The sequence below is a fragment of the Nesoenas mayeri genome (genome assembly GCF_963082525.1).
Source record: "Nesoenas mayeri genome assembly, chromosome: 20".
NCBI classification, from domain to species: Eukaryota; Metazoa; Chordata; class Aves; order Columbiformes; family Columbidae; genus Nesoenas; species Nesoenas mayeri.
The window spans coordinates 10,285,533-10,311,775 of NC_137569.1; the positions used below are offsets into that span (position 1 = coordinate 10,285,533).

General features: G+C 53.2%; 1 protein-coding gene across 1 annotated transcript in view; it reads left to right on the forward strand.

Moving 5' to 3' along the window:
* RNF43 (ring finger protein 43) overlaps window positions 1-26,243 on the forward strand; it is a gene marked incomplete at both ends in the record, with an annotated part of 60,609 nt that overhangs the window by 22,026 nt on the left and 12,340 nt on the right. Inside the window, one exon of the mRNA XM_080357061.1 lies at window positions 21,124-21,246. Within this exon, the coding sequence (XP_080213187.1) occupies window positions 21,124-21,246 (123 nt within the window). The remainder of the gene's footprint in view (window positions 1-21,123; window positions 21,247-26,243) is intronic.

Genomic DNA, 26,243 nt, shown 5'->3' on the forward strand with positions numbered 1-26,243 from the left:
GCGTGAAGCCTGACACACACGATTGCGTTTGGAATCCAGAAGCGGTGCTGTGCGCTGCTGGAGGGGTGTCCGGCCCGCTCGGTGTCACCGGGCGCCATGGCTGGACAACGCTGCTCGGAGTGGCTGGAGGCCGAGGCAGAGCCTGGCCCGGGACAGGCGGAGGCACTGATCGAACGTCTGCAGAACTTAATCTCTGCAAATGTTAATAAAAGTATTAGGCAGGCAACATGTTTCCTCTTGTTTTGTTATGGTTGAATTTCGCATGCAGACAGCGTGCCACGATCCTCGCTTTCCCTCGCCATCCCTCACACAGCAGCTTTCCCGAGCCTGGGGCACCGCAGGCTCTGACTCATTTACTTAATATTCCTCTAATGAAACTGCCCAGAGCTCTGGACCTTTTCTCCTCCAAAACAATCTTTCTCCTCCCTATTTTTCCACACCCTACGCTTTCTTCTCGCCTCCTGTCACATTCCTAATCAGACTTTTGCTGAGCTTTCCTTGATCCGACCTTCCCTCCCTGCCCCTCCAGTCCTGCCCCGGCCCCGCCATGTCCCGGCCCTGCACGGCCAGGCTGCCGGGGTGGGACAGCCACGGAGGCACCAAACGGCCTTTGTAGTGAAGCCAGGAGGGTGAGGAACAGGCAGGAGCGTTTCTTCAGCCATAGTGCGACGGGGACGGGGGACAGCCATCGTGATCCCCCCACCTTGGCTTTCCAGTAGGATACAGAGGAGGCTGAAGCTGCACTTGTTTATGGGGCTTCTTTGGCAGAGGACAGTGCGGGGAGCTGGAACCAGCACAGGGTGATACTTGCACAAAAGGCTGGGGGCAGGTTTGGGCCCCTCACACCAAGAAATCCCTTGAGGTGCTGGAGCGAGTGGAGAGAAGGGAACGGAGCTGGTGAGGGGCTGGAGCACAAGTGTGATGGAGCGGCTGAGGGACCTGGGGGTTCAGCTGGAGAACAGGAGCTGAGAGGAGACCTTCTGATCTCTGAACTGCCTGAAAGGAGCTTGGAGCCAGGGGGGTCGGGCTCTGCTCCCCAGAAACAAGCGCCAGGAGCAGAGGAAATGGCCTCAAGTTGCGCCAGGGGAGGCTGAGGTTGGATCTGGAAACAATTTCTTCCCCAAAGGGCTGTGGGGCATTGGAACAGGCTGCCCAGGGCAGTGGTGGAGTCACCATCCCTGGAGGGCTGGACAGACGGACATGAGGTTCTCAGAACATGGAGCAGTGCCAGGGGTGGGTTATGGTTGGTCTGGATGATCTTTAGTGGCTTTTCCAACCAAAATGATTCTGTCATTCTAGATCCCCTCAGGGCTGTCCGTGGTTCCATGGTGGGCTGGAGGGCACTGGGAGCAGCAGAGCCCCAACCCAGGGGGCTGCCACTAGAAATAACCAGAGAAGCTGTGAAAACTCTCACCCAGCTTTGTAAGGACCATGTTAGCACCTGAAATCCCCAGGTGACAAGGGGGTAAATTAAACCATAAACCTTCAGCATTCCTTCCATTGCAATGCTGGGGTCCAGAAATGGAGTTTCAGCTCCTTCCCAGCTTTGCCTTCTCCTTGCTAACAGGCTGGTACTGATCATTGTGACCAGCAAAACAGCTGGGATGCAGCTATTAGTTTATATTTAATATATAGATATTTAGCTAGTAGCACTGCACAAGACACTGCAAAACCTGATAGCAAAGCCATGTGGTGGGAGTAGAGGGAGAAATAAAATATGTTACAGGGGTGACCAGTGCACCCATGGGTTTTCCTGGCTGTGGGACACAAATGGTGCTGGAACGGGTGTGATATAGTTGGACCACTCAGGACAGCATGTCTGCCTCAAGAACTGCTGGTGGATAGTGAATATGTACTGCTAGTGTTACATTAATCACGATGCAGGTCAGTAGAAACCTTCAAAGGGGAAATTTCTTAAAGATTTCTGCATTGCTCATGCTTTATTTTATCTGTACAGGTTATTTACTGAAAGGTACAGGACTTTGGTGCTTGTTTTTCGGCTGGGAAGCAGAGGGGGCTGGTCCTGGAGGATTTCTACCTCCTGAGCAGCATCAGGAGGATGCACAGGGGGGTTTGAGCAGCGGGAGAGCAGGATTTATTTGGGGGTTGATGATCCAGCTGGCGAAGGGCACGTGGGGGTGGGGAGGGAGGATGGGGCAGGAGGGTTGGGAGACGCTGAGGAGGAGATTTCCCTCCGTGGACAGGGATTATCGGGGTGAGAGGACTCACTCCATCCAGGGGTGCAAACGGGAGGAATGAAGCCATTTTCCATGCACGGTGCCGCAACTGCGAGGCTGTTAACGAGCGCCGGGCTGGCGAGGCGAGGGCTGGCGTGTGTTGTTGTCGGCGCTGCGCACACAGAGCTCTCCTGGGCTCGGGCAGCCTGTACAGACAGGCCTGCGCTCCTCAAAGACGAGGGATCGGATTCTTGCCCTCCGGGGGTTTCCAGCTAGCTCGCAGTTCAGAGGAGCCCTTTTCTTTCTCCTGCTGTTCACGCCCTGCAAAGAATTTTCTATCAACAAAAGAAATTGTTTTATAATCAACTCGATGTTCAGCCTCAGTCCTGGGGTATGAAAGGGGGTTTGAAGGGAAATGGAGGCTGGAAGCTGGGGGAGCAGGGGATGGCAGCCGGAGGCACAGCCCTCCCACAACAGGGCAGATGAATTTGGGGGCACTCAAAAGTCAATGGACAGCTGCAGGAGTGGGAGTAATTAGACAAAATACTAGAAGAGGAGCAGCTCCTAAAACAAAGGAGCAGGGGGATCCCTGGTATGTGCTCTGGTAGACTGAGAAGACTCGTACTCCACAGCTTCTGGGACTGGACATGAATGTCTCTGTCGGGTGCTCCATCATGTGAAGATCCTTGAAATGTTGGTTGTAGCTTGAGCTGGACCTCAGAGTCAATAAGACCTTGTCAAACCCAGAAGGATTTTCTCTAAGTATAGTTTGTCACCATTCCAGTGATCTAGTTGTACCATACTTGATGGCAGCCCTGTCGTGAATCTTCTTTTCCATGCAGAACTGCAGCAGTAGGATGTCAGGAAAGCCTGGAGAGGTCTCAGCAACATCAAGTTCAGGAGGAAAAGAAGGAAGGAGGGAAGGAGGGAAGGAAGGAGGGAAGGAAGGAGGGAAGGAAGGAGGGAAGGAAGGAAGGAAGGAAGGAAGGAAGGAAGGAAGGAAGGAAGGAAGGAAGGAAGGAAGGAGGAAAGTCTTCTTGAAGAAAACACATATAGTGGGTTTTGCAGTGCACAGTTTTCAGAACTGCAGCATGTAGATGTGAGTAACCAACAAATTTCAGTCTGTCCGTGCCGGTGGAGGTGCTGGGGAGTGCTGATGGCACCCAGCTGGGACGGACAGACGTCATTGCTGTCCCCAGGAGCCTGAAACACGTGGGGTCAGTGTGCAGGCTCCACCAGCTCTGCCACAGCTGCCACCAGCATCTCCTGGAGCAGTTATGCTGCCGCCATCGCCATTGCAAATGGTTTATAATGGAGATAGAGGAATTGCCATTTCTATCACAGAGAGATGCCCTGTGGTCTCCTTTTAAGTGATGGGAATATTAAATGCTTCCAAATCCTACTTCTAGTATTTCTGTATTACAGCCTCATTTTGTTCTCTGGGTCTCATAGTCCTACCATGAAGCCAGTCACTGTTGTTCATGTCTTTGCCCTTTCAGGCTGTGATTACATGTACATTTTCAGCCTCTTCAAGCAAAAATTTCTCAAAGCTCAGAAAAAAGCGGGGCTCAGACGGCCCCATGGCTGTTCCAGGATGCCCACGGGCAGGGCGCTGGGCAGGTTGCTGAGGAACATCTCAGAAGGACGGAGCTCCAGGTGGAGGCACAGCCGCCGCTTCGGGACACATGAGGTGGCAACCTGAGGCTGCGCAGAAGAAGTATTTTGAGTTATCTGACCATATTTCAGGTTTTTGTAAAGCAGCCGTTGTTCCCCTTTGCAGTACAAGTGTCCTTGCCTGGGTCTGCGGTGGTGGAGTCAATATTTTTTAGAGAAAGCTGGAAACGTGGGCTCAGGAGCTGGACGCGGTTACCTGGCTGGTTTTCTTGGCTTCCACAAAGGTGTCCAGAAGCTGGCAAGTGTGGAAAGGAAGTTTTTCGTACTTACGAAAGGCGGTTTTTAAATGTCAAAGTTGAAAGCACTTTTCCTTAGCAAAAGAATCACCACCAAGCCATCCAGAACTGGCTGGGCACGCAACCATCTGAGCGACTGCGCTGACTCCACAGCATTCTGTAGGAGACTTTTAGGGTCTCGATGTTGTATCTCCTGGCCAGGAGTGAACAACACAACAGCCTTTGAGCTGTTTGTGTCCGAATTGTTTGCTCACTTGATTTTTAAAACGACTGTATCCCCGTAATTGGAAGGATTGCCACATCATGGTGCTCTGGAAGTGTCCTTTGGCACTTGTGTACAGCAGCTGAATAGCGATGGGGTCAGTGGCCAGATGGCCACCAGAGCAGGAAACTGAATGACAAGGAGAATAAATTTCATGGAGCTGGAGTGTCTGACAGTGCCAGAAGCTGCGAGAATGGATCAGCCTCCGGAATGTGACCCGCAGAGAGGCCTCTCCATGGTTGCCCAGACAGCGGTGATGGGAGCAAACGGTGCGTGGATTCGCATCCCTCTCCATGTGCCCCCGCAGGAGCAGGAGCATTGTATCACCCGCTGAAATGATGATTTTTGCTGAGGATGGAAGGAATGATTGATCCAGTTGTACACAAGTGGCATCTGCACAGGTTTCCAAAGGATGAGACACAGCCGTCCTCGGGCAGATCTCTGGGAGAAGCAGCAGCGTTTAGGAATTCCCCAGCCCCTGGTAGCCGCGATGATTGATGCGAGCTGTGAGATGTGAGGATTGGTAAATGAGGAGTATAGTTGGGGCAGTGGGGCTGCCCGCGTGGTGAGGGTGCCCGTGATTACTGGCGCTGCCATTCCGCGGGTGCCAGCGGCACGGCCGGCGCTTTGTACACACGAGGACTTGATCAGAGACACGGGAAGAAAGCTCAGGCCAGGGAGGGAGAGGCTGTGCGCTCCCTGTGTTGGTTAGATTCTGCAAGGACGGTCACTTCAGATGATTTTCATGGTGTTAGAGGAGGATTTGAATGCTCCTCCAGGAAAAGTGCCACCCCCATTACTCCACAACAGTTTGTCCAAGTTGACCTCAGTGGTTTTCTGCCAAAAACACCGGTGAACAATAATGACTTGTTAATGATTTATCCCTGCGTTCTCAAGTGTTGCACTGATTCCTCATGCAACAGAAACCATCGAAGCAGTGCTCTGCAGGCTTTAAGGTTTTGGCTACAGTGGCTTTTTGTCCTTAAACAGTGACAGGGATGCAGATTGTGTGAGGAAACCAAGGGCTCAGTGTATCGGGCAGTGGAAACGCACGTTGTTCAGAGTAATGTTAGGGTGGATCGGTGGGAAATCCACTGAAATCCTGTATCCAAACCAGCGTGGTCAACAGGACAAGGGCAGTGATCCTTCCCCTGTGCTCTGCATTGGGGAGGCCACACCTGAAGTATTGTGGTCAGTTCTGGGCCCCTCAGGTCAGGAGAGAGATTGAAGTGCTGGAGCGGGTCCAGAGAAGAGCAACAAGACTGGGGAAGGGACTTGAACACAAGCCCTATGGGGAGAGGCTGAGGGAGCTGGGCTTGTTTAGTCTGGAGAAGAGGAGGCTCAGAGGTGAGCTCAGCACTCTCTAGAACTACCTGAAGGGCAGTTCTAGCCAGGTGGGGATTGGGCTCTTCTCCAGGCAGTCAGCAATAGGACAAGGGGCCATGGGCTTCAACTCTGCCAGGGGAAATTGAGGCTGGAGATTAGAAAGCAATTCTGTGCAGAGAGTGGTCAGGCATTGGAATGGCTGCCCAGGGAGGTGCTGGACTCACCGGCCCTGGAGGTTTGTAAACTGAGATTGGACATGGCCCTTAGTGCCATGATCTGGTCAATGGACTGGAGTTGGACCAAGGGTTGGACTGGATGATCTCTGAGGGCTTTTCCAACCCAGTTGCTTCTGTGATTCTGTGATTCTGTGAATTGTACCGGCGGAGAAAACAACTGAGCCTAATGAAGGACTGTCCCTTCCCGAGGCTGCAGACGGTTGTGAACAGACGCTTTGGGGGTTCCCACGTGGTGACGCCAAGGCCAGCGAGGCACAGCTGTGTGCGGTTTGCTTTCTGCAAAGAGAGCTGCGAGTTCCCGTTGTGTGGACGCAGCACAGCTCAGCTCTGGGGACGGGAGCTGTGAGCACAAGCTCTCTCCGTACCCGGGCAATGGGCACCTGCCATTTTCACAGGCCAGAATTATGGAGTATGGAGTCTTCTGGCACGGAGGGAGGAGACACACCATTAAAAACCTGTTCCCTGTGCTTCCAGCATGGCTGTGTAACGAACCGCTGATCAGCCGTCCCGCCTCGGTGAGGGGGAGCACAGCAAGATGAAAAGCGGCAGATACAGAGAGAGAATCTGTGATTGCAACAACCATCTCCACCCTTCAGAACCAGAAAAGGCAATCGAGTCCAGGAACCAGAATCTGTGTGAGTCAACTCAAGGTGCAGATGGCTGATTTTACTCGGCATAGCGAAGTTTTATCACTGAGCAGCCATATCAGGAGCTCTAGACAGTGTTAGACCCTCTTTCCAGTGGTCTTTGGCAGGGACCAGTGTCATTGTTAAGAAAAAAGTGGAAAAAGGCAGAATTAGCAGGTGTCAGGCTGGCAGCTTTATCAAGTCTCCTAATCTGCAATAACCAGAGATGAGAGACTTTCCTCTGTAAGCAGGAGGGCTTTTCTCCTTTCTGAACAATTTAGTCCTAACTAGTGTGACGCCAGAAGTCCTTGTTATCCTGGCACCAACCTCCTTTTGGATCTCGGGACCCTCTCAAGGAGACGCGGGTTGGTGAGAGTTGGATCCTTCGGTGAAGGCGATGTCGCAACTAACCTACTTTAGCTGCCTCCAACAAATGGTTTGTGAACGGCTCCCTTCCCATTTTGCAAAGTGAAAAAAAGCTGTTGGAGCTCAGTTGCTCAGTACCAGTTTAAAGTAACATTTGTCCAAATTATTGGGTGGTCTCAAGTGCGTATGTAATCATCCGCTTGATCATTCTGTTGAACGGGGAAGTTATTTCCCTTTCTGCTCCATTTGTCCTTGGTCCTGCATATTTGCAGCTCCGTGCTGCTCTGAGCGCTGCAGCAGAGGTGGCTGAAAACGGAAATGTCTTCACCTTTTTGGCCCCAGCCTGCTGAGCGCTGGGCCAAGAGCCGTGTCATCCTCGCCCCTAAGAACCTCCGCGTGGAGATGTGCCCTTTGGTGGTGAATGTGGAGTCTTAGATGCTCCCAACGGGCTGAAACTAAGGGGAAGAGCTTTGTGCTTCATGCCAGCCCAGCTCTGAACGCCTGTGGTACCTTCAGCTGCTGAATCCCCAGGATGCAGAGTCGGTTACGTGCAGCAAGGCTGGTGATAGAGGTGCATCTGTGAACTAACAGAGATCACCCTTGGGGGCGTTCTGGGAGAATGTCTACAGGCCAAAAAATAGTTACTGACTTCGCTGAACCCCTTTGTGGAGATCATTTGCAGAGGATGTTGTGGAAGAAACTGTAAATGGGTGAAAGGGAATGAGGTGTTTGTGAAATCCATCAGACTATCGACCGCCGTGCTCTGGGTACGGATCAGACACTCCCCAACCTGCGGGGTGCTGGATGGTTTAAAGAGTGGAAGTTCGCTCCCTGAGTGACCTGTGCTGGCTGGTGAGATGCGGGTCACAGCGTTACATGAGTTTTGAGTCCGACCCCATGTGCCTGTGCTGAAACTCTCATTTCTGCTCAGCATCTGCATCCACCAGTGAAATCCATTTTCAAACTGTTCCAACGCTGCTGTTCAAACGTGTGCAGCCTTGTGCAACCATGAGTTGTGTGGCCTTAAAACCAGCACGTGCCTGTACCTGGGAAGGGGGAGGCTGTGAATGAGCCAGAACTGGGACCTAGACACCCCATCTCTGTGTCTCCGGAGCAGCTGATGAGCTCAGCATCCCCAGGAGCCCGGAGCCACATTCTCGGCATTCCTGCAGCTCCTTAGATGTCAGTGATGTCATCGACAGCAGCCAGGGGATTGCGGATCCCAGAGGGCCTGAACTCATGTCTTAGCAAGTAAGCGTAGGAGGAACCAATTTTTGTAGTGTGCTGCACTGTACTAGCAAGTTTTATTGAATCAAATCACAGCAAATTTATTTGCATCTACATTTCTGTCTCCTGGCACCACTACAACCTCCAACAAGAGAGACACTTCTGTCCTTCACCAGCCACTCTCTCATCTCTATTTAAAAAGCTACATCTGAGCAATAAAACAATGGGAAGACGGTATGGTATGTGATTGAAAAGAAAGTAATTTATTCCTTTAGCTATTCAGTCCTCACCCTTGTGCCAGGGACCTGATGACACACGTCGTATTTAAAGCACACAAACGGCACCATGCAAAGGCATCAGCCCTTCTCTGGAAATCATCCCTTGGAAACTCCGTGTCAGCCCGCGAAGGGGGCGTTTTGCAGGACAAAATGTCTCGTTTTGGGAACAGAGGAGCAAAATTTTAACATCAATTTTTGTTCTTTTATTATCTGGCCTGTTCTACAAAGAGTCCAGCCCAGCCGCAGCCTCCGGGCTGCATCAGTGGCTGCTGCTGGTGTGGCTGAGAGTTTGAAACCCCAGGCTGGACTGCAGCAGAGGGTTTTTAACAGTGGTCTGGGGGTACCTTGAGCCATGGTAGCTCAGTCTGCAGATGGTCTGCTGAACTGTATTAAATAGCAATCCAAAGCCTGAAGTAAGGGGGACCAACGGTCCATGAGGCATGTTTTTACTGAAATTGAGATTTTCTTTTTATTCCTAGTTGTATTTAGGAGTTGCCTGTGGCAGAAACTTCCAGGAGCAATGCACAGATTAGCTTCAGCTCTTGCTGAATTTCCCCAGGTGTCCGAGGTGCGGGGTGGCTGGAGGATGGACCGTTCCCTGCAGCACCTCATTTTGGATGCCGTTTGCTCTGGAGCCTCAGTGCTGCTCAGCCATGGCTGTTACTCAGCTGTAATTAGAGCAGCTTGCCAGTTCTTGATTTCATCCCTGCGCTTCAACGGGAATTCCAGACTTGGTGCAGTTTGCCCCAGAAAGCCGGGGCTTGTTTTCTAACCCAAATCCAGCCAGACCTTATACCTACACCTGCATTTTTCCAGCTACAAATAACAATGGAAGTGATTTTATCTAATCTCCCACCACCTGGTTTGTTCTTGTCCACACTCTTAGGCATCAGGGTGTTGAAAAGGCTTTTGGCAGGAGTAGCTTTAAGCTGTGTAACCACCAGCGTTAGCACAGCCACCCAGGCTACGTGTACAGAATGGGGCATGGACGACAGCAGCCTCGTGCAGGGAGGAACACCCAGGCACACGGAACTCGTCGCTCTGCGGTGTCCCCTGATGGGGTCTGGGAGCAAAGCCCTGCGGGGAAGAGCCCACCCTGCACGGACCGTGGGGCACCGGGGGCTTCGGGAGCCTCCCGGGGGTTCCCGTGTCTCTACATGTCTCGGTGGCCGGTCCCAGGACACCCCACCGGAGCAGATCTGGGCCTTTCCAGCCCCAGCTTCACGATCGAGCGCCGAAGGCCCCTCCTCTGCGCCAGCATTTCAGCGCTTTGGAAGGACTCCAGGCCAGCAGTGAAGGGCTCTTTGATAATATCTGACGGGCGGGTAAGAATTTTGGGCAGCAGCCAAGGTACACATTGCCTGTAATCGTTAACTCGGTCTGTAAACAGTTCAAACGGCACTGAAGAGGCCGTCGGTTATTACATTAGCACAAAGCCTTTCATGTCCCCGCGCAGCAGCCGGCCGTGCCGTGCCGGCCCCGCGGAGCTGTGGCTCTGCCGGCAGGACGGGCCGCGCGGGCCCGGCGCTGAACGGCTGACCTTCAAACCTTCGGCGCTGAAGCAATAACTAAATCATTAGTTTCCTTTTGTTCTGCACCTGGCCGAGGCGGTGGAGCCGGGAGCCTCGGGGGGAGGGGAGCGGGCCGTGTTCCCCGGGGCGCAGCGCCAGCCGGGAAGGCGGCTCCTCCGCCCCGTGCCCATCTCCTGCCTGCGGCTCTTCCCCGTGGGCACAGCCTCGTGTGCAGTCCTGACAAAGCCCACGTTTCACTCGCGACCAGGTGAGGCTTCCCTGTGCCATGGCTGAGCCCTCCAGAAATGGCCACACTGAAGGTTCAGGCCCATGTCAGGGCCCTGCGACCTCCCAGCAACGGTGGAGGCAACGCTGCTGCTGAGCTTCATCTTCAGAAGAGTGTGAGAGGTTTCCCCCGTCCATGTCAGCCTTGGGAGAGCCCTGTGGTCTCCTTCCAGGAGCAGTTCAGCCCTCCTGGAGATGTGCGATGCTTCAGAAGAAATTATGGCTTAATCTGCCCCAAGGAGAATTTCCCTGTCAGTCTTCGCCCCTCTAGATCCGGTATCGCCTTTCTGGAAGAGCAAGAAAGCTCTTTCTGGCATCCACTTCCAAGGATTTTACTTTGAAACCCCCTGTGGGAACTTGCTGGTTGAGGGAACGTTATTCCATTCTCTGCGGTATCTGGGTTTGGGTGAGTCCTTGGCCCGTCACTGCAGAGCTGCTTTTCGGGTCAGAGCTCTGTCCGGTGAAGGCGCCTGTTATATCACTTGTGGAGGATCCCATGTGTCTGTACCACCCCTGAGCTGGTCCCGAGTGGCAGCACAGCTCTGTGCTGTGAGCAGGAGGGTGGCATCGGGCGGCCGCGCTGGCTGCACCGCTCGGGTTTGCCGGTGCTTTGAGCTGTTGCTGCGGGGCAGGACTCACATGAGTTTTGTGGAACAGATTTAACCTCCCAGCCACTGTCAGCGTGGTGCAGAAGGTCATTGTGTAAGAGGGCCTTGGAGTATGGAGATTGCTGGTGGCGTTGTACCCCCGAGTGGAGATAAGTTGAGCGCTCTGAGGGGTGTGAGGAGCAGGTCAGCATGGGCTGGGTGCTGCTCATGAGTTGGGTGCTGCTCACGGTTTGGGTGCTGCTCACAGGCTGGATGCTGCTCATGGGTTGGGTGCTGCTCACAGGCTGGATGCTGCTCTTGGGTTGGGTGCTGCTCATGGGTTGGGTGCTGCTCACAGGCTGGGTGCTGCTCACAGGCTGGATGCTGCTCATGGGTTGGGTGCTGCTCATGGTTTGGGTGCTGCTCACGGTTTGGGTGCTGCTCTTGGGTTGGGTGCTGCTCATGGTTTGGGTGCTGCTCATGGTTTGGGTGCTGCTCACGGTTTGGGGGCTGCTCACGTTTTGGGTGCTGCTCATGGTTTGGGTGCTGCTCATGGGTTGGGTGCCGCTCATGGTTTGGGGGCTGCTCACAGGCTGGATGCTGCTCATGGGTTGGGTGCTGCTCACAGGCTGGGTGCTGCTCAGCGGGGTTCGATCCAGGCTGCTTGCGGCGCTTGGAGGAGCAGGAGCGGGAGCTGTTCCCCATGACATGGGCCAGCTTGCCCTTACTTTCATTTAGTGGTGTGAGTCAGGGCTGACCAGAGAACCTGCCTTTGCCTTTGATATTCCAAAATGAATGTGTGGACCAGAGAGAGAGTTTAACCCGACATTGTGATGAAACTTTGACAAAAATGTCCTTGTTGGCCCATATTATCATCATATGGCTGGGGTAGAAGAAGTGACACTTCCTTCTGACCTGTGGGACCTCTCTGTCCCTAGGAGAACGAACTGGCAGAGCTTACAGTAGGACAGTGAGGTGTGTAGTGAGATTTTTTTTCTCCAGCTCTATGGTCGTGCTTGTGCAATAAGACAGAAAAGATTCAGATTCAGTGATTCACCTAAACTGTCTCATCCTGTACCTGTGATAATCAAATAAACATCCCTTTTGCGGTCTGGCACTTCTCTTTGTTGCTCACCACCTTTGTAATGAAAAGGAGGAGGAGATGCAGTTATTGATTAGGGACTGATGTGTTGTATCAACCCCTCAGGCACTGATGACCCTTTAGACAGGCCAAAGGTAGCGAAGCTCATGAGCGCATGTAAGGGAGCAGGCACAGGACTGCACTGGCAGCTGGAGATCCTTTGTCTCCTCTCCCCCTCTCCACTGCTCCAGGGACCCGCGTGGCTGTCCCAGCTATTCGCACGTTGAGGTAGGACCTGTGTCTCTCTAAGAATAATGTGTTTGTTATCAGGGAACATGTTTGTCTGTGACTCACATGTGGGTAAGGTGTGTTTGCTGTTGTAGCAGCTCTTGAAACTTCATGCAGGTCAATTAAAAAGCCCATATCCTGATGGCTGAGCTTCATGCCCAGGAGTCATGGAAGCTGCAGTTTTTCCTCGGGCCCCTTGAAACACCCTGCCATGCTCTTCCTCTTCCAACCAGGCATATCCATCTTCTTCACAGTTGACATCCTGTTTATCCCCAACCTCACACCTCCTCATTCTCATGTGTCTTTCCAGCAGCATCCAGAGCACTTTTCAGCTCGGCTGTGGCTGCGCGCCGGCCACCTGGCAGGATCCCCTGTACCTTTGATAGCGTTCCCTCCTTCCTGCTGTGAGTAGAGCAACAGCTACGTAGTGGAGTGACCTTGGTGTAAGAGGGGCTTCTGTTGAGCTGATAGAGCTGAAGGATTAAGATAAACTGGGAAGAGCCTCTCTTAGGTAGGAATAAAGATGTTCAGGCAGTGTGAGCGCTGGAGGGGACTGGTGGAGGAGGATCTGGTGACTGGGATATCCCGGCAGCGCGGCATGGCTGGCAGGAGCATCCTGGGGCTTGTCCTGTGCCACAGGAACACAGCAATGCCCAGCACCGCAGACCGAGCCTGCGAAGGGTCCTCAGTGCTTTTTGTTCCACCCTGGCTGTGCAGAGGCCACTGGAGGTTTCCCTGTGCCAGCGGCTGTGACGGTGTCTGTGATCTGATACTCGTGGGTGATGCAGCATGCAGGTTTGGATCTGGCTGTCAGAGCTGGTACATCTCCCCTGGTCCTTCCTGCAGCTGTCCCAGCACAGGTTCCCCGTCTCCATCTCCTGATAGTCCCCAGCAGAGGATCTTGCCCAGTAATTCTCATAACAAGGTCAGTTTTAGCAGCAAAGATGGGAAGGAGGGTAGCAGAGCACTTCCACTTGCTCTTTTAAAGCCTATGAAGGAATATAAACCTACGAAGGAATATAATTTTTGTAGCTTAAAGCCTCACTGACAGACTTCTGGGATGGCAGAGTGTGTGTGGAGACAGACCCTGATATCCACAGATACCAAAATGTGCTCAGGAGCTCCTGCTGCGGGACACGATGTGGCACAGCTGGGTGAAGCGGCACAGCTGGGTGAAGCGGCACAGCTGGCTGGAGCAGGCAGGCTGGTGGGGAGCGGGCAGCTCCGGAGGACACACAGACACTGCACACATTCCCTCCACATCTCATGTGGGATCCAGGCTGCTGCCATGCTGATATCCACATTTTTGCATGTAACAGCTTTTTGTAGTCTTTTGTTCCATCTATTCTCTGTATTTTTAATGATTTTACGTAGATCTAGCATATCCCTTCTGTACAAAGCTGAAGAGTTCTTGTTCATTTAACCTCTTCTTGTACAGAAACGGTGCCCTGTGTTTCAGATGGAGCGAGCAAGACTTCTTATAATATTCAAGATGTTGACACACTGCAACTTCGTCTGATAGATTTTCTTTTTTTAATTGTTTTTTTACAGTGATGCTTAACAATCTGTTTGCCCTGTGACTGCTTTGGGTGGTGCACCAACCGTTTCCATAAAACACCCTGCAATCAAACCAAGATCTTTCTGTTTGTTAACAACTAACCCAGAGCTCATCCCTGTGTGAAATAGCTAGATATATTTTGCTGTATTTGCGTTTTTAACGTCTTTTATCAGTCCATCCACCAGATCCCTTTGCAGCCAGTTTCAATATTTACCAACTTGAATGTTTATGTGTTGTTAAAGAACTCGACCACTGCTCCATTCCTCTCATTTTCCAAATCCTTTGTGAACATTTGGACAACACATTTTACTTCTGGGACTGTCCTGGTAAGTTCACTCTGTTGGAAAAGCTGCCCTGCTTTTCTCTCTCCTCAGTTCTGGAGGTGACCCTGGGTAGGATAGTGTGACAGTTTGTCATCTTCTGTAGCCTTGACCTTGTAGAGCAGGAGAGGAGATCCCTGTGTGTGGCATGAACCTGGTCCCCCGTGCTCGCTGGTTGCCTCGAGGAGCCGTGGGCTCCATGAGCATCACTCGCCTGTTCCAAAGCACCGTTCGTTCTTCCCTTCTCTTCCTTACGCTGTTTCCTACCAGTTTCTTTGGTTGGGAATGTTGCTTAGCATTGCACTCAACTTCTTCTAATTCAGCTTGGTATTTGCTACCTGAAATTCTTCTGGGGTTGTGGTCAATATAGTGATGAGTGGCATGTTGGTGTTAACAGTTCACTGGTTTAGTCCATGAGTTTTCTAGACCCCTTTGGTGAACACTCATCCTGTTCTCTTCCTCTGTTTTCCATGCCAGCCTTACTGGTTGGCTATAAAATTTTTACTGCCACTTCAAATCAAATCCATCCTTTTGCCTCGTTCCCCGTGAAGAAGCATGTGAAGTACTTACAGGGAAACTGAGGCTGCTGGGGACTTTGCTTCTCCCAGTCTTTGTTCAGCCCTTGTCCCTCAAGACTCTTGTGAACAGAAAGAGGAGCAGATGATAGGTTTAAATGATTCTTGGACAAAAAAAGCAAATAATCTCTATTCTGTGGGCATAGTTCATGTAGTAAGAATGAACAGGCTTAGACTGCAGCAAAACCAATTCAGCTCAGGCGTCAGAAAACCCTTCCCGGTTTGGAGAAGGCGGCCCCGGGCGGGTGAGCAGTCCCCGTTTCGGAGGTCTTGAAAACAGGTTGAGCAAGTGTCTCTAAGGAATGTTTTAGGTCTGGCTGATCCTGCCTTCGGGCAGTGAAGTGGCCTCGGTGACCTCTCAGGGTCATTTGTATATTTTTTTCCTACTGTTTTATAAATGAAGCCCCCAAGTGAGGATCGAGCAGCTCCCTGTGCCCAGCGGTATCTGGGGCCTTCTCACGTCCCGGGGGTTTCTGCAGGGGAGCTCCTGGCTGTTCGGTACCTCCCATGAGTGGTGTGAAGATAGCGGGTCTAGTGGGAATAAAGCGGGAAAGATGGCAGCGATAAGTCAAAAAGAAATGCAGTATTTTAGCAGAGAATGGAAAAGACAGAAAAGGAGATGCCATAGGATAAAAAAATGGGGAAAAAAAAGAAAAAATAAAGTGGTAGCAAGAACATAAGGATGCAGAGGTCTCTGTGTCCCGTTGGAGGGGTGAAAGGAGGCATGGGGTGACAGGGACAGGGGGAGTGACAAAGCCAGGCGGTTCACAGGTCTGGCTGCTGTGTCATACCAGCAGTGCCAGGGCTGGGACATGGGCAGAGCTGGCAGGGCTGAGTCTCCCCAGGTCAGGCCCAAACCGTGGCAGCGAACCAGCCAATCCCAGCCCCAGCAGAGCCAGGGGGTCCCATCCAAGCAGAGGGTCTGTCAGAGCAGGGGGCTGAGCAGGGACCCCCCAGCAGCACCACAGGACCCTGGGGACTGAGGGATCCTGGCTCTGCAGCCAGGGCCGCCTCTTGGGCCAGGAGTCCTCTGCGCTGGGGAATCTCAGAATATTTGGTTTTCCACATCAGCCTTAGATCATTTTTCAAGTCTAACTCTTGTCCCATGAGCATGATGTGCAGCCCTGATCACTCGCTCATAATGCCAAGAAGTGTGGCTGTAGGATGGGGGCAGTTAGAACCAGGTCTTGCTGCTTTGCTGCTGCTTGAGGAGTTGTCCATATAGCACCAAACAGGAGGAGCAGGCAGTAGGAAGAGAGGGAAGAGGTGGCCTTGAGCAGAGATGGGAGGAACATGTTGCTTCAGTGAGACCTTCTGATCTCTGAACTGCCTGAAAGGAGCTTGGAGCCAGGGGGGTCGGGCTCTGCTCCCCAGGAACAAGCGCCAGGAGCAGAGGAAACGGCCTCAAGTTGCGCCAGGGGAGGTTGAGGTTGGATCTGGGGAACAATTCCTTCCCCAAAGGGCTGTGGGGCATTGGAACAGGCTGCCCAGGGCAGTGCTGGAGTCACCATCCCTGGAGGGCTGGACAGATGGACATGAGGTTCTCAGGACATGGGGCAGTGCCAGGGGTGGGTTATGGTTGGACTCCATGACCTTGAGGATCTTTTCCAACCAAAATGATTCCCTGACTCTATGATGTGTGTCCCTTGCATGAAGAAGGATCCTCCCGAGTCAGCTTGCACAGAGGGCTGAGGAAGCCTCCAGATGTAATTAGTGCCTTATGAGGGACTTGCTAGAGAATAACGAGGGGGTTCTAGTCTGCCCCAGCTCCGCGGGCCTGAGGAAGGGTCTGGGCTGGCAGGATCCTGCGCGGCTGCTGCTCTCCCAGCTCCTGCTCTGCCCTTGGTGGGTGCAGCTCTACCCGACAGCGATACCCCAGGCCAAGGATCTTTGCTTGGCCAGGGAGCGCGGGTGTCACAGAGGGAAAGAGGAAAAGACCCCAGTGTCCAGACTGAGTAGAAAATCAAAGGGAAGGCTTCAGCGCATTCATCAGCATGTCTCCCCCTGGATTTACTGCCTGCGTCCCTCCAGGACAGCTGCCAACATTTGATTAATGTATATGCTCCCCATGCTCACTCAGAGCTGCAGAAGCTTGGCTTAGCTTGTTGCCGTTATTCCAAGTGTCTATCATGAATGATAGAAAATTACAATAGATTTGTAGAATCTGTGAATCATAGACTAGATTAATAGACCCCCCCTGGCTCCAAGCTCCTTTCAGGCAGTTCAGAGATCAGAAGGTCTCCCCTCAGCTCCTGTTCTCCAGCTGAACTCCCCAGGTCCCTCAGCCGCTCCCATCACACTTGTGCTCCAGCCCCTCACCAGCTCCGTTCCCTTCTCTCCACTCGCTCCAGCACCTCAAGGCCTTTCTTGGTGTGAGGGGCCCAAAACTGCCCCCAGGATTCAAGGTTTGGCCTCACAAGTGCTGAGTCCAAGGGGATGCTGTGACCAGGCCCTGTGATCCTCAGCACAGAGTCTGCTCCGTGCTCAGCGTGCAGGACTGTCACTCAGCCACGGAGTCTCTGCCCAGGGGGGTCACAGCACCCCAGCCATGCCCTTCAGGGCCAGACACGCTCCAAGCAGGTGAGACGTGCCCAGCACTGGCCGCCTGGGCTCCTGCAGGCTCCAGGAACAACCCAGCGAAGGCTCCGTAACACCGTCAGGAGGATTATCTCCAAATTATTAGAAATATCATGAGACATGCTCTTTGCATTTCCTATTTTGCGTTTTTCTTTTTTCTGCGATTATTAAAATGATAACTTACCCAAAATGCAGAGAACTCCCCATCGAGCAGAGCACACAGGTAAGGGCATTGCCTGGTGAAGCCGGCAGGATCACGAGCACTTCAGTCCGTGTTGGTCTCTGTGCGTGCAGCACCTGCCATTGCTGAGGTGAAGCTTGGGGTTATTTGGGAGCCATCCCTGAGCGCTCCCAAGTCGTAACAGATTAATTCCTTTCCCAGAAACCTGAATTCCTAGAGTTTATGGTGCTTGGCTTGGCACAATTGCGCTCTCTCTCTAGCATCTTTAAGTTTGAAGCCTAAATTAGGTAGTATTTTGTTATTTTCTCTTCTAATATCACTATGGATTAGAGAGGAAGATCCCAAGAGAAAGAAGGATGAGGGAGAGCCTGGCAAAAGCACACAGCAGGTCATCCGTGCCTGTGCAGTTTTTAAAGTGTTATTTGTAAAGGTTATGTCTTAGCTCATACTTGTGGTGCCACCTCAGTCTCCAGGCTCCCGAAGGCGTAGCTGAGGGTCTGGAGTTTGATTTCTTTATGCCCTTGTGATTGTGGGTATTACCCACCTCAAAATCTGGGCAATTTGCAGCAAACGTCTACAGCAGTGTTTTTTGTTTGGTTTTTAATCCTCACCTTTTTAACTCACTTTCATGGCTTTGCAAGACACGTTCTTGTTTTGTTGCCCAAGACTAAGTACTACAAACCGTAGCACTGTGGTTTTGTAACACCAGGCTTTGCAGCGTTGGGTACTTCTGCATTTGGAATCGGTGCTGGGATGTGTCACAGCACAGGCTGCACGAAAACACCCCTGTGCCTGCCAGCAGCCTGCCTTGCCCTTTTTCTGGTGGGTAGAACCCTTTTCTAGTGTGTATAATGCTTTTTTAGTGGCTATAACCCTTTTCTCGTGGGTAAGAATCCTTTTCTAGTGGGTAGAACCATGCGATCAAAGAGGCAATCTCTGCAAATTCCCCTCCCGGGTATGAGAGGGCTGCCCAGGGGTGGGGGAACTGGAGCCCATGGTGTCCAGGAGGAGGCCCCCAGCTCCAGCCGGGCCCTGAAGCAGCTTCCCCGGAGCCCCCAGCCCCAGGGGGCGCTCAGCCCGGAGCCGGGCCGGGGACGCAGGATCCGGCCAAGGGCCCAGCAATAGCAGCTCCTGTCGCAGCCCCGGGGGGGTCAGCGAGACGTTGTCAGGGTGAAAATCGGAATCTCTTGACCCACAGGCTGGTGGGCTCTGAGCTGGTGGGGAGATGCAGGGAAGGGAATGGAGCTGGGGAGGGGCTGGAGCACAAGTGTGATGGGAGCGGCTGAGGGACCTGGGGGTTTCAGCTGGAGAACAGGAGCTGAGGGGAGACCTTCTGATCTCTGAACTGCCTGAAAGGAGCTTGGAGCCAGGGGGGTCGGGCTCTGCTCCCCAGGAACAAGCGCCAGGAGCAGAGGAAACGGCCTCAAGTTGCGCCAGGGGAGGGTGAGGTTGGATGTGGGGAACAGTTTCTTCCCCAAAGGGCTGTGGGGCATTGGAACAGGCTGCCCAGGGCAGTGCTGGAGTCACCATCCCTGGAGGGCTGGACAGACGGACATGAGGTTCTCAGGACACGGGGCAGTGCCAGGGGTGGGTTATGGTTGGTCTGCATGATCTGGAGGGTCTTTTCCAACCAAAATGATTCTGGGATTCTATGAAAAATTGCCCCAGGTGAGTTGTGTTCTCTTGAGGCAGCTGCTCCTGCTGATGAGGAGTCTGAGCAAACTGCTTGAACATTAAAAGGCAACACCAGCATGTCTGAAATTAGGTGAAATGAGCCCCATTCTCCGTTTCCCCCACAGCTGGATTTCTGCACTAAGCAGCTGGCAGAGAGGAGGAAACCTCATCTGGCTGTTTCCCAGCCCACTCCACTCCCCAGCCCCTGCCAGCCCCATGCCGAGGGGTGAGCCCATGTCTCTGGGTGCCGCAGCTCCATGCTGGGTGCACAGCAGCCTACGGATGGGAGCAATGCAGCCTCACAGCCCTGGGCATGGCCAAGGGTGGATGGAGAACGAGGAGTGTCCCTGGGCTGCTCTGACTACTCCTGCCCCTGTTTCTAAATCAGCCGGGACAAGAGGCTTTTTTGCACATACTGGGGTGTTGTTGCAGGGTTCCTGCAGGCGAGGCAAACCTTCTGGGCATGCTTCTGGAGAACACCAGGTACAAAGCCTGTCCTGATCCTCCTGGTTTGTAACACTGACTTTTCTTGTCTGTTTCCCACACTTCCGCACACTGATGTGGTAACAAAAGGTCACAGAACCCCAGGCTGGTTGGGCTGCAGGAGCTCTGCAGATCCCCAGCCCAGCCCTGCTCACGCAGGGTCACAGAGCAGATCACACAGGTGGGTCCAGGCGGTTTGAATGGCTCAGAGCAGGAGACTCCACACCCGCTCTGGGCAGCCTGGGCCAGGCTCTGGCACCTCCCAGCAAACAAGTTTCTGCTCATGTTCACATGCAGCCTCCTGTGTTTCAGTCTGTGCCCGTTGCCCCTCACCCTGGCGTTGGGCACCATGAACAGAGTCTGGTCCATCCTCTGACACCCACCCTGAGCTATTGATCCATTGATCAGATCCCTCTCAGCTTCTCTTCTCCAGCTCAACAGCCCCAGCTCTCTCAGTGTCTCCTCATCACAAAGATGCTCCAGATCCCTCAGCATCTCTGTGTCCCTCCGCTGGACTCTCCAGTAATTCCTTGTCCTTCTTAAACTGGGCAGCCCAGAACTGGACATAGTAGTAAGCTTGTCCAACAGCTTTATTATTGACAGGCTTCTCTATACAATAACCTGTGTGCTTCATGCACCACAATTCAGTCACAGGGGAGGAAGCCAGCCAGGTTTATTGGGAAGAGCAGGAAGGGCTCATGCAGGATGACGGGGACTCCCAAGAGGGAGCCAGGAGCCAAATTGCACTTTCCTTTCGCCTCCCACCATCCAGCACAAGACCATTATCCATCCACTGCTAGACTGAAAAATCAGAGGCAATCACAGGCTGTCCAGGCAGGGACCAGAGCTGTGCTTGGTGTGTGTCATGATGGTGAGTTCTGTCCATCCGAGCTCTGTCCTGGTGGCAGGACCGTCACCCAAACCGTGTGCCGCCGGCAGGAGCGGGCCCCACAGCTCGTGTCCCTTGGGCAGGAGGCTCTGCAGAGTGGGTACCGCACCCGCTGCCTCCACCGTCCCATCTCAGCTCCCCTCTGCCAGCTGTTTGCCTCAAGCTAAGGGACATTTCTACAGGACTCACTGAGGATTTGGTTACTGGGATCTTTTCCTCTCCTTTCTCATTCCTGATACTTCTATTCCTGCTTTCAGGTTTTTTTCACTCCTTCCTTTGTTTTCTCCTCTGCAAATTTATTGTAAAGTGGTTGAATTTGGTGGATGAGAAACCAGAAGTGCCAAATCTTTGAAGGCACCAGAAGTTTGCTTGTGTTGTCCCTCTGCCTTGCCCAGAGCAGCTGGCGAGGAGCAGCTGGCGAGGCTGTGGGGCAGCCCCGTACCGCAGGATCTGCGCTGTCGGGATGCTCCATCCCAGAAATCAGGGGCCGTGGTCTCAAGGGCTGCTCTGGCTGGGAATATCTCTGACTGGGACCAAGCCAGACCTGAGTGCAGCCCCGCATAGAAACTCCACCTTTCTCTGGGATGTTTTCTTGGTGAACCAAAACTTTTACAATTATTTGCTTGTTTTGTTTGTGGTGGGCTCGAGCCTCCCTTCGCAGTGCTGAGCCCCAGGGTCTGAGTCTCCCTTTGCTTCTGTCCTGCAGTCCCACCCGCTGTCCCTGTGCAACACCAGCGAGGATGAACACACTGAATCGGGGTTCATCACCATCGTCAAGCTTGAACAGCCAGATCGGGATCCCAACCCCTGCCTGTCTCTGGCTAACAAGGTAGGTGCAAAAATACCCTGAGTGTCACCAACCTGGGAAGTGAAACCCGTGGTGCAGGGAAGAGTAAGAGCAGGAGACAGCAGCATAGGAAAAGCTGTTGGAAAGTGGAAAAAAGGAGAAGGACAGAGCAAAGTCCTTGGCAGAAGGGGTCCTTTGGGAGAGACACTGTGCCAGCCATCTCATATACTCACCCCATCTTGCTCTTTGGGCTGCCTGGCTCTGTAAAAGGCGTGGAGTTTACCCTACCCTGACTTCTCTGGGCCAGCTCAGACCTTGCCCCAGCATCCCAGGTGCTTTCCCAGAACCCCAGGCTGGCTGGGCTGCAGGAGCTCTGCAGATCCCCAGCCCAGCCCTGCTCACGCAGGGTCACAGAGCAGATCACACAGGTGGGTCCAGGCGGTTTGAATGTCTCAGAGCAGGAGACTCCACACCCGCTCTGGGGAGCCTGGGCCAGGCTCTGGCACCTCTCATCAAACAAGTTTCTGCTCATGTTCACATGCAGCCTCCTGTGTTTCAGTCTGTGCCCGTTGCCCCTCACCCTGGCGCTGGGCACCACTGAACAGAGTCTGGTCCATCCTCTGACACCCACCCTGAGCTATTGATACATTGATCAGATCCCTCTCAGCTTCTCTTCTCCAGCTCAACAGCCCCAGCTCTCTCAGTGTCTCCTCATCACAAAGATGCTCCAGACCCCTCAGCATCTCTGTGTCCCTCTACTGGACTCTCTCTGGGCCTTTACTGCCCATCAGCATCATGCTCCTCATGCTTTGCAGCTTCCCGGTGCTTGTTGGCCTGTTGAGGGGGATTTGTATTTCCCTGTGTCCTCTGCCCTGTGGGCAAACATGGACACAGAAAACATCTTCTGTGGCCCTGGCTTTAAAAAGAATACTGTAATACTGTAATATTTCACATTAAGAATCAGCACTGAGCAATTCAGACAAATGCAAACAAAGTAGTGGTGGGATGTGACTCAAACAGCACGGCTACCATCCGCGCCACAAAGGGATGAGAGATCTCAGGAGTCTTCAGATCAGGTCTCACGTGAAAGAGGGACCTTCATGAAACAGCAGTTCCTGTGCCAAAAGATGAGGTCGCTGGTACTATTCTCCAGTAATAAGGAAGTCATGTAGGAATGAGGGTCATTTTAAACCTTAAAATCTTTGTGTCTCTGGTAAAAGTTGTGTGGATAAGGCTGATGTTGGCTTTTTCTTCAGTGGTTCACCGTGTCCTTTTATTGTCTCTGCACTAAAAGTTGTGTTATTTTCCACAAGCACTGTACAACATGAGAAAAACCCTTTGTTTAGCTGTTGTAGGCTTTATCTGGGTTGCATTCAGGTGATGCTGCTCCTGTTGTCTGCTTTCTTCTGGTGGTGACATGCTGAGAATGGGGACGGGTCCTTTTCTGGCCTCCCTGCAGCTCGGCTGAAGAGGGCAGGCAAAGCTGGGACCAAGGGGCTGTTCCTAAGCAGCAGGTTTGTTTTTCACAGAGTCTGTGGCAACAAAAGTAAGGGAAGGGATGTGATGCTGTCATGGATTCGCCACCTCGGGGCTGCTTCCCCACCGCTGCGTAGGCAGCCAGGCGGCAGTGCCGGACCCTTTCTGGACTGGGGGAAAGCCTAAGTGAGGTTTGCTGCTGCTCGGGAGCTGATGCCAGCTGTTCCCATGAGCCATCCACTGGAGTTATCGACCTGCTCTCAGCCACCCCACATCTGGAAAATGGCCTGGTCCCACCTGGGGCTGTTAGTGATGCTGAGAACAGTGGGATAAAGAGTGAACCCAAGGGCTCCCGGTGCAGCTGGTGACAGATGTGAGAGCATGTGCTCTGCCGGTGCCTCAGGGAGCACAGCTGGGTGCTTGTGCTCTCCCGTGTCCATCCAGACATGACCATCACATTACAGAGGGCCCAAGTGGCCACATCCCACCAGGGAAGGTGCTGGGGGTGGCGGCAGCAATGGCTGGTTTGGTCAGTGCAGCTGCTGTGGAGAATCTCAAACAGGAGGAAGGAGCAGCTTCGAAGGCTCATCTTCCACCTCAGAACCTAAAAGTTTTAGCAACTGGTTTGCTAGTTTTGTCCTTAATCTTTGAGTCTGATCACAGCACTGGAAGTACCAGTGTGTTCATGAGCCCGGGATCAGCTGAGCAGGGTCGGCACAGGGAGGACAAGACGTGCTGCACCACTGGGTTTTGAGATCCAGCTGAACACAGCATCAGTTACCATCCTGCCTGCAGGTAGATCTCCCCCAGGGAGGCTCACAGCTCTTCTCCCCCACAAACAGGACTGGTTTAGCCATGAAATACAGGTCTGTGCTCCTTAAACTGGCCACATCCCCAGGCCCTGCCTTGTACCTTGGTTCCTCCATGTCCTGCAATCTGGCTGCTCCTCTGTCCTCCTGAAGCCTCTGCCAAGCTCCTTCACTCCACCATCGTACAGATCTTTTCCTCAAAATCCCTGGATGATGCTTCTCCTGGAAAGCAGGGATGCAGCTGTGGGATGGGGCTGGTGTTTGCTGGAGCAGGAGCCTGGTTTCCCTGGCAAGTGTTTCTTGCTTTGCACGCTGACTTGCAGCGCTCTGTCAGTGGTGATTAGAACAGCCATGTGCAACGTGTTATCGTAACCTCTGCTTCAGCTGTCACGCAGCCAAGCTGTGCACACAAACAACCCGGCCAGCCCAGCACGAGGACAACTCCACCAGCCACCTGACGAACTCCTCTGCTTCTCCTCTCTAAAATTCCTGCACTGCTTCAGCATCCAAAGCTAAAACCCGTCGGGAAGGTGTCTGGTCTGCAAGGGGAGAGGAAGGCACAGAAAATACCACTGGAATCAATTCAAAGTGGTTTATTTTTCTTTCTGATGCATAATTTATAATTTTTTGGTGTGCATTGTTTTTTCCTGATTTTTGATTGCAAGTAAGTCTGGCTGACAGACTGTTGAAACATCCTAAATCATCCTGTAAATACATATTTGCACCAAAAGCATTGCAGTCCCCAAAGAGGGAGGTCAGCTGTGCTGCGTCGGTGAAGAGATCTGACACAAAGACAGCAAACACTCGGGAAATGATGGTGGCACGCAGGTTGCGAATAGCTTGAACAAAAATTGCATGGCCTGCAACAGGAGTCAGAAGGATGTTGAGAAGAGCCATTTGTCTGGTCTCAGTCGTTCGTTTCCACATTGTTGGTGTCTTTAGTGGGATAAAATCTTTGTAGAACTGTTCATTGTTGGTCAAAGCTTGACTGGCTCCAACAGGTGGAAGTTACTACCTGAAAGTCCTGTTTCTTCTTTAGTGGTGGCAAACACTGAGCTTCCTCGGATCCCCAGCAGGACCCCAGTTTCTGATCCCTGCCTAGAGCCTCTGATCCCACTTCTCCGGCTACTCCACCTGTTATACCAAACCCAGGAGTGTCAAATAACTTCAGCCCTCCCTCCTTTAGCTCCTTCCCACCCATCTGCACCTCCATTCACACCCTCCTCCCTGTCCCCAGACCCGAGCACCCGCCTCTGGCACCGACGAGGTGCGTGGAGGCGACAGGCACCTGCAAGCGAGGGCCGGAGCGGAACCTGCTCCGCCGGGAATGCCCCGTCCCTTCGCTCGTCCGGCGCCTCGCGTTTGATATCGCAGCTGGGAAGCGGCAGGACTGACCTCTGGCCCCCGAGCTGGAGTTTGGCAACGCGGCGGGTAAACTGCTGCGGCAGCTCCGGCAGCTCCCTGTTTGCACAGGCGCTCGGGACGCGCAGATCAAAGGGCTCCGTGTGAGTAAGAGCGGCCCTGCCCTGCACTTAGTTCACGTTCCCGGCTGCCTTTCCCAAGAGGCTGCCTCTGCCTGCAGGGCTGCGAGGGCTCGGTGGGAGGACGTGGGTGACCCTGCGAGGTCCTCGGGCGCTGTGCTTTGACCTCACCCCGGTGGCACGTATACTGCTGGGGTGGGTCTGGAAGCTGTCCTCCTCAGACCGCAGCACCGGGGGGCTGTAAAAACCCGTCCTGCTCCAAATCCCAGAGCAGACCTGCAGCCCAGGCATCACCTCAGCTTCTCTCTGACAACACAGAGGGACAGGGAGCAGGGAGAGCGGTGTGTGTGGGATCAGGTCCATGGACAGCTGGTGCAGCCATGGTGAGAGGGGGGGACCTGCCGAGCTGTCTGCTGGCCTGGCACAGGAGGGCTGTGTAGCTGTCAGGGGCTCCTGGGGCTGCAGATCAGCACAGGACACACATGGACCTGCTGGAGAGGGGCCAGAGGAGCCAGAGAAATGATCTGAGGCTGGAACAGCTCTGCTGGGGACAGGCTGAGAGAGCTGGGGGGTTCAGCTGGAGAAGAGAAGCTTCGGGGAGACCTTATTGCGGCCCTTCTGTGCTTACAAGGGATCAATAAGAAAGATGGGGACAGACTTTTGAGCAGGGCCTGTTGCGATAGGACAAGGGTTGATGCTTTAAACTACAGGAGGGAGATTCAGGCTGGACATGAGGAAGGAATTGTTGCCCTGAGGGTGGTGAGAGCCTGGCCCAGGTTGGCCAGAGAGGTGGTGGCTGAACCATCCCTGGAGACATCCCAGGCCAGGCTGGACGGGGCTCTGAGCAACCTGAGCTGGTGCAGATGTCCCTGCTCATGGCAGGGGGGCACTGGGGAGCTGGGAAGGGCCCTTCAACACAAACTGCTCTGTGATTCTGTGGTCCCTTCACAGGACATCCACAGCTCTGAAGCAAAGGGACACACGACACAGAGAGCTGGGGGATTTGCTGGTTGATTTTATGGGTTGATGTGACTACAAGCTCACCAACTCATTTGCCTCCACAAATATAGGGAACAAGTGTCCATGAGCTGTAGAGCTCTAGCAAGAGCTCGACACAGGTACAGGGAACAGGCTGTAAACTATTTTCTCAATCTAAGCAGCAGGTGCTTCATTCTCCTGTAAGAGCCAGGGATACAGATACATGTCCAAATGGCAGATGTTAATACAGATGTACAATATCAAATGTCCACTGAATCTTCTGTTCTTTTGGACA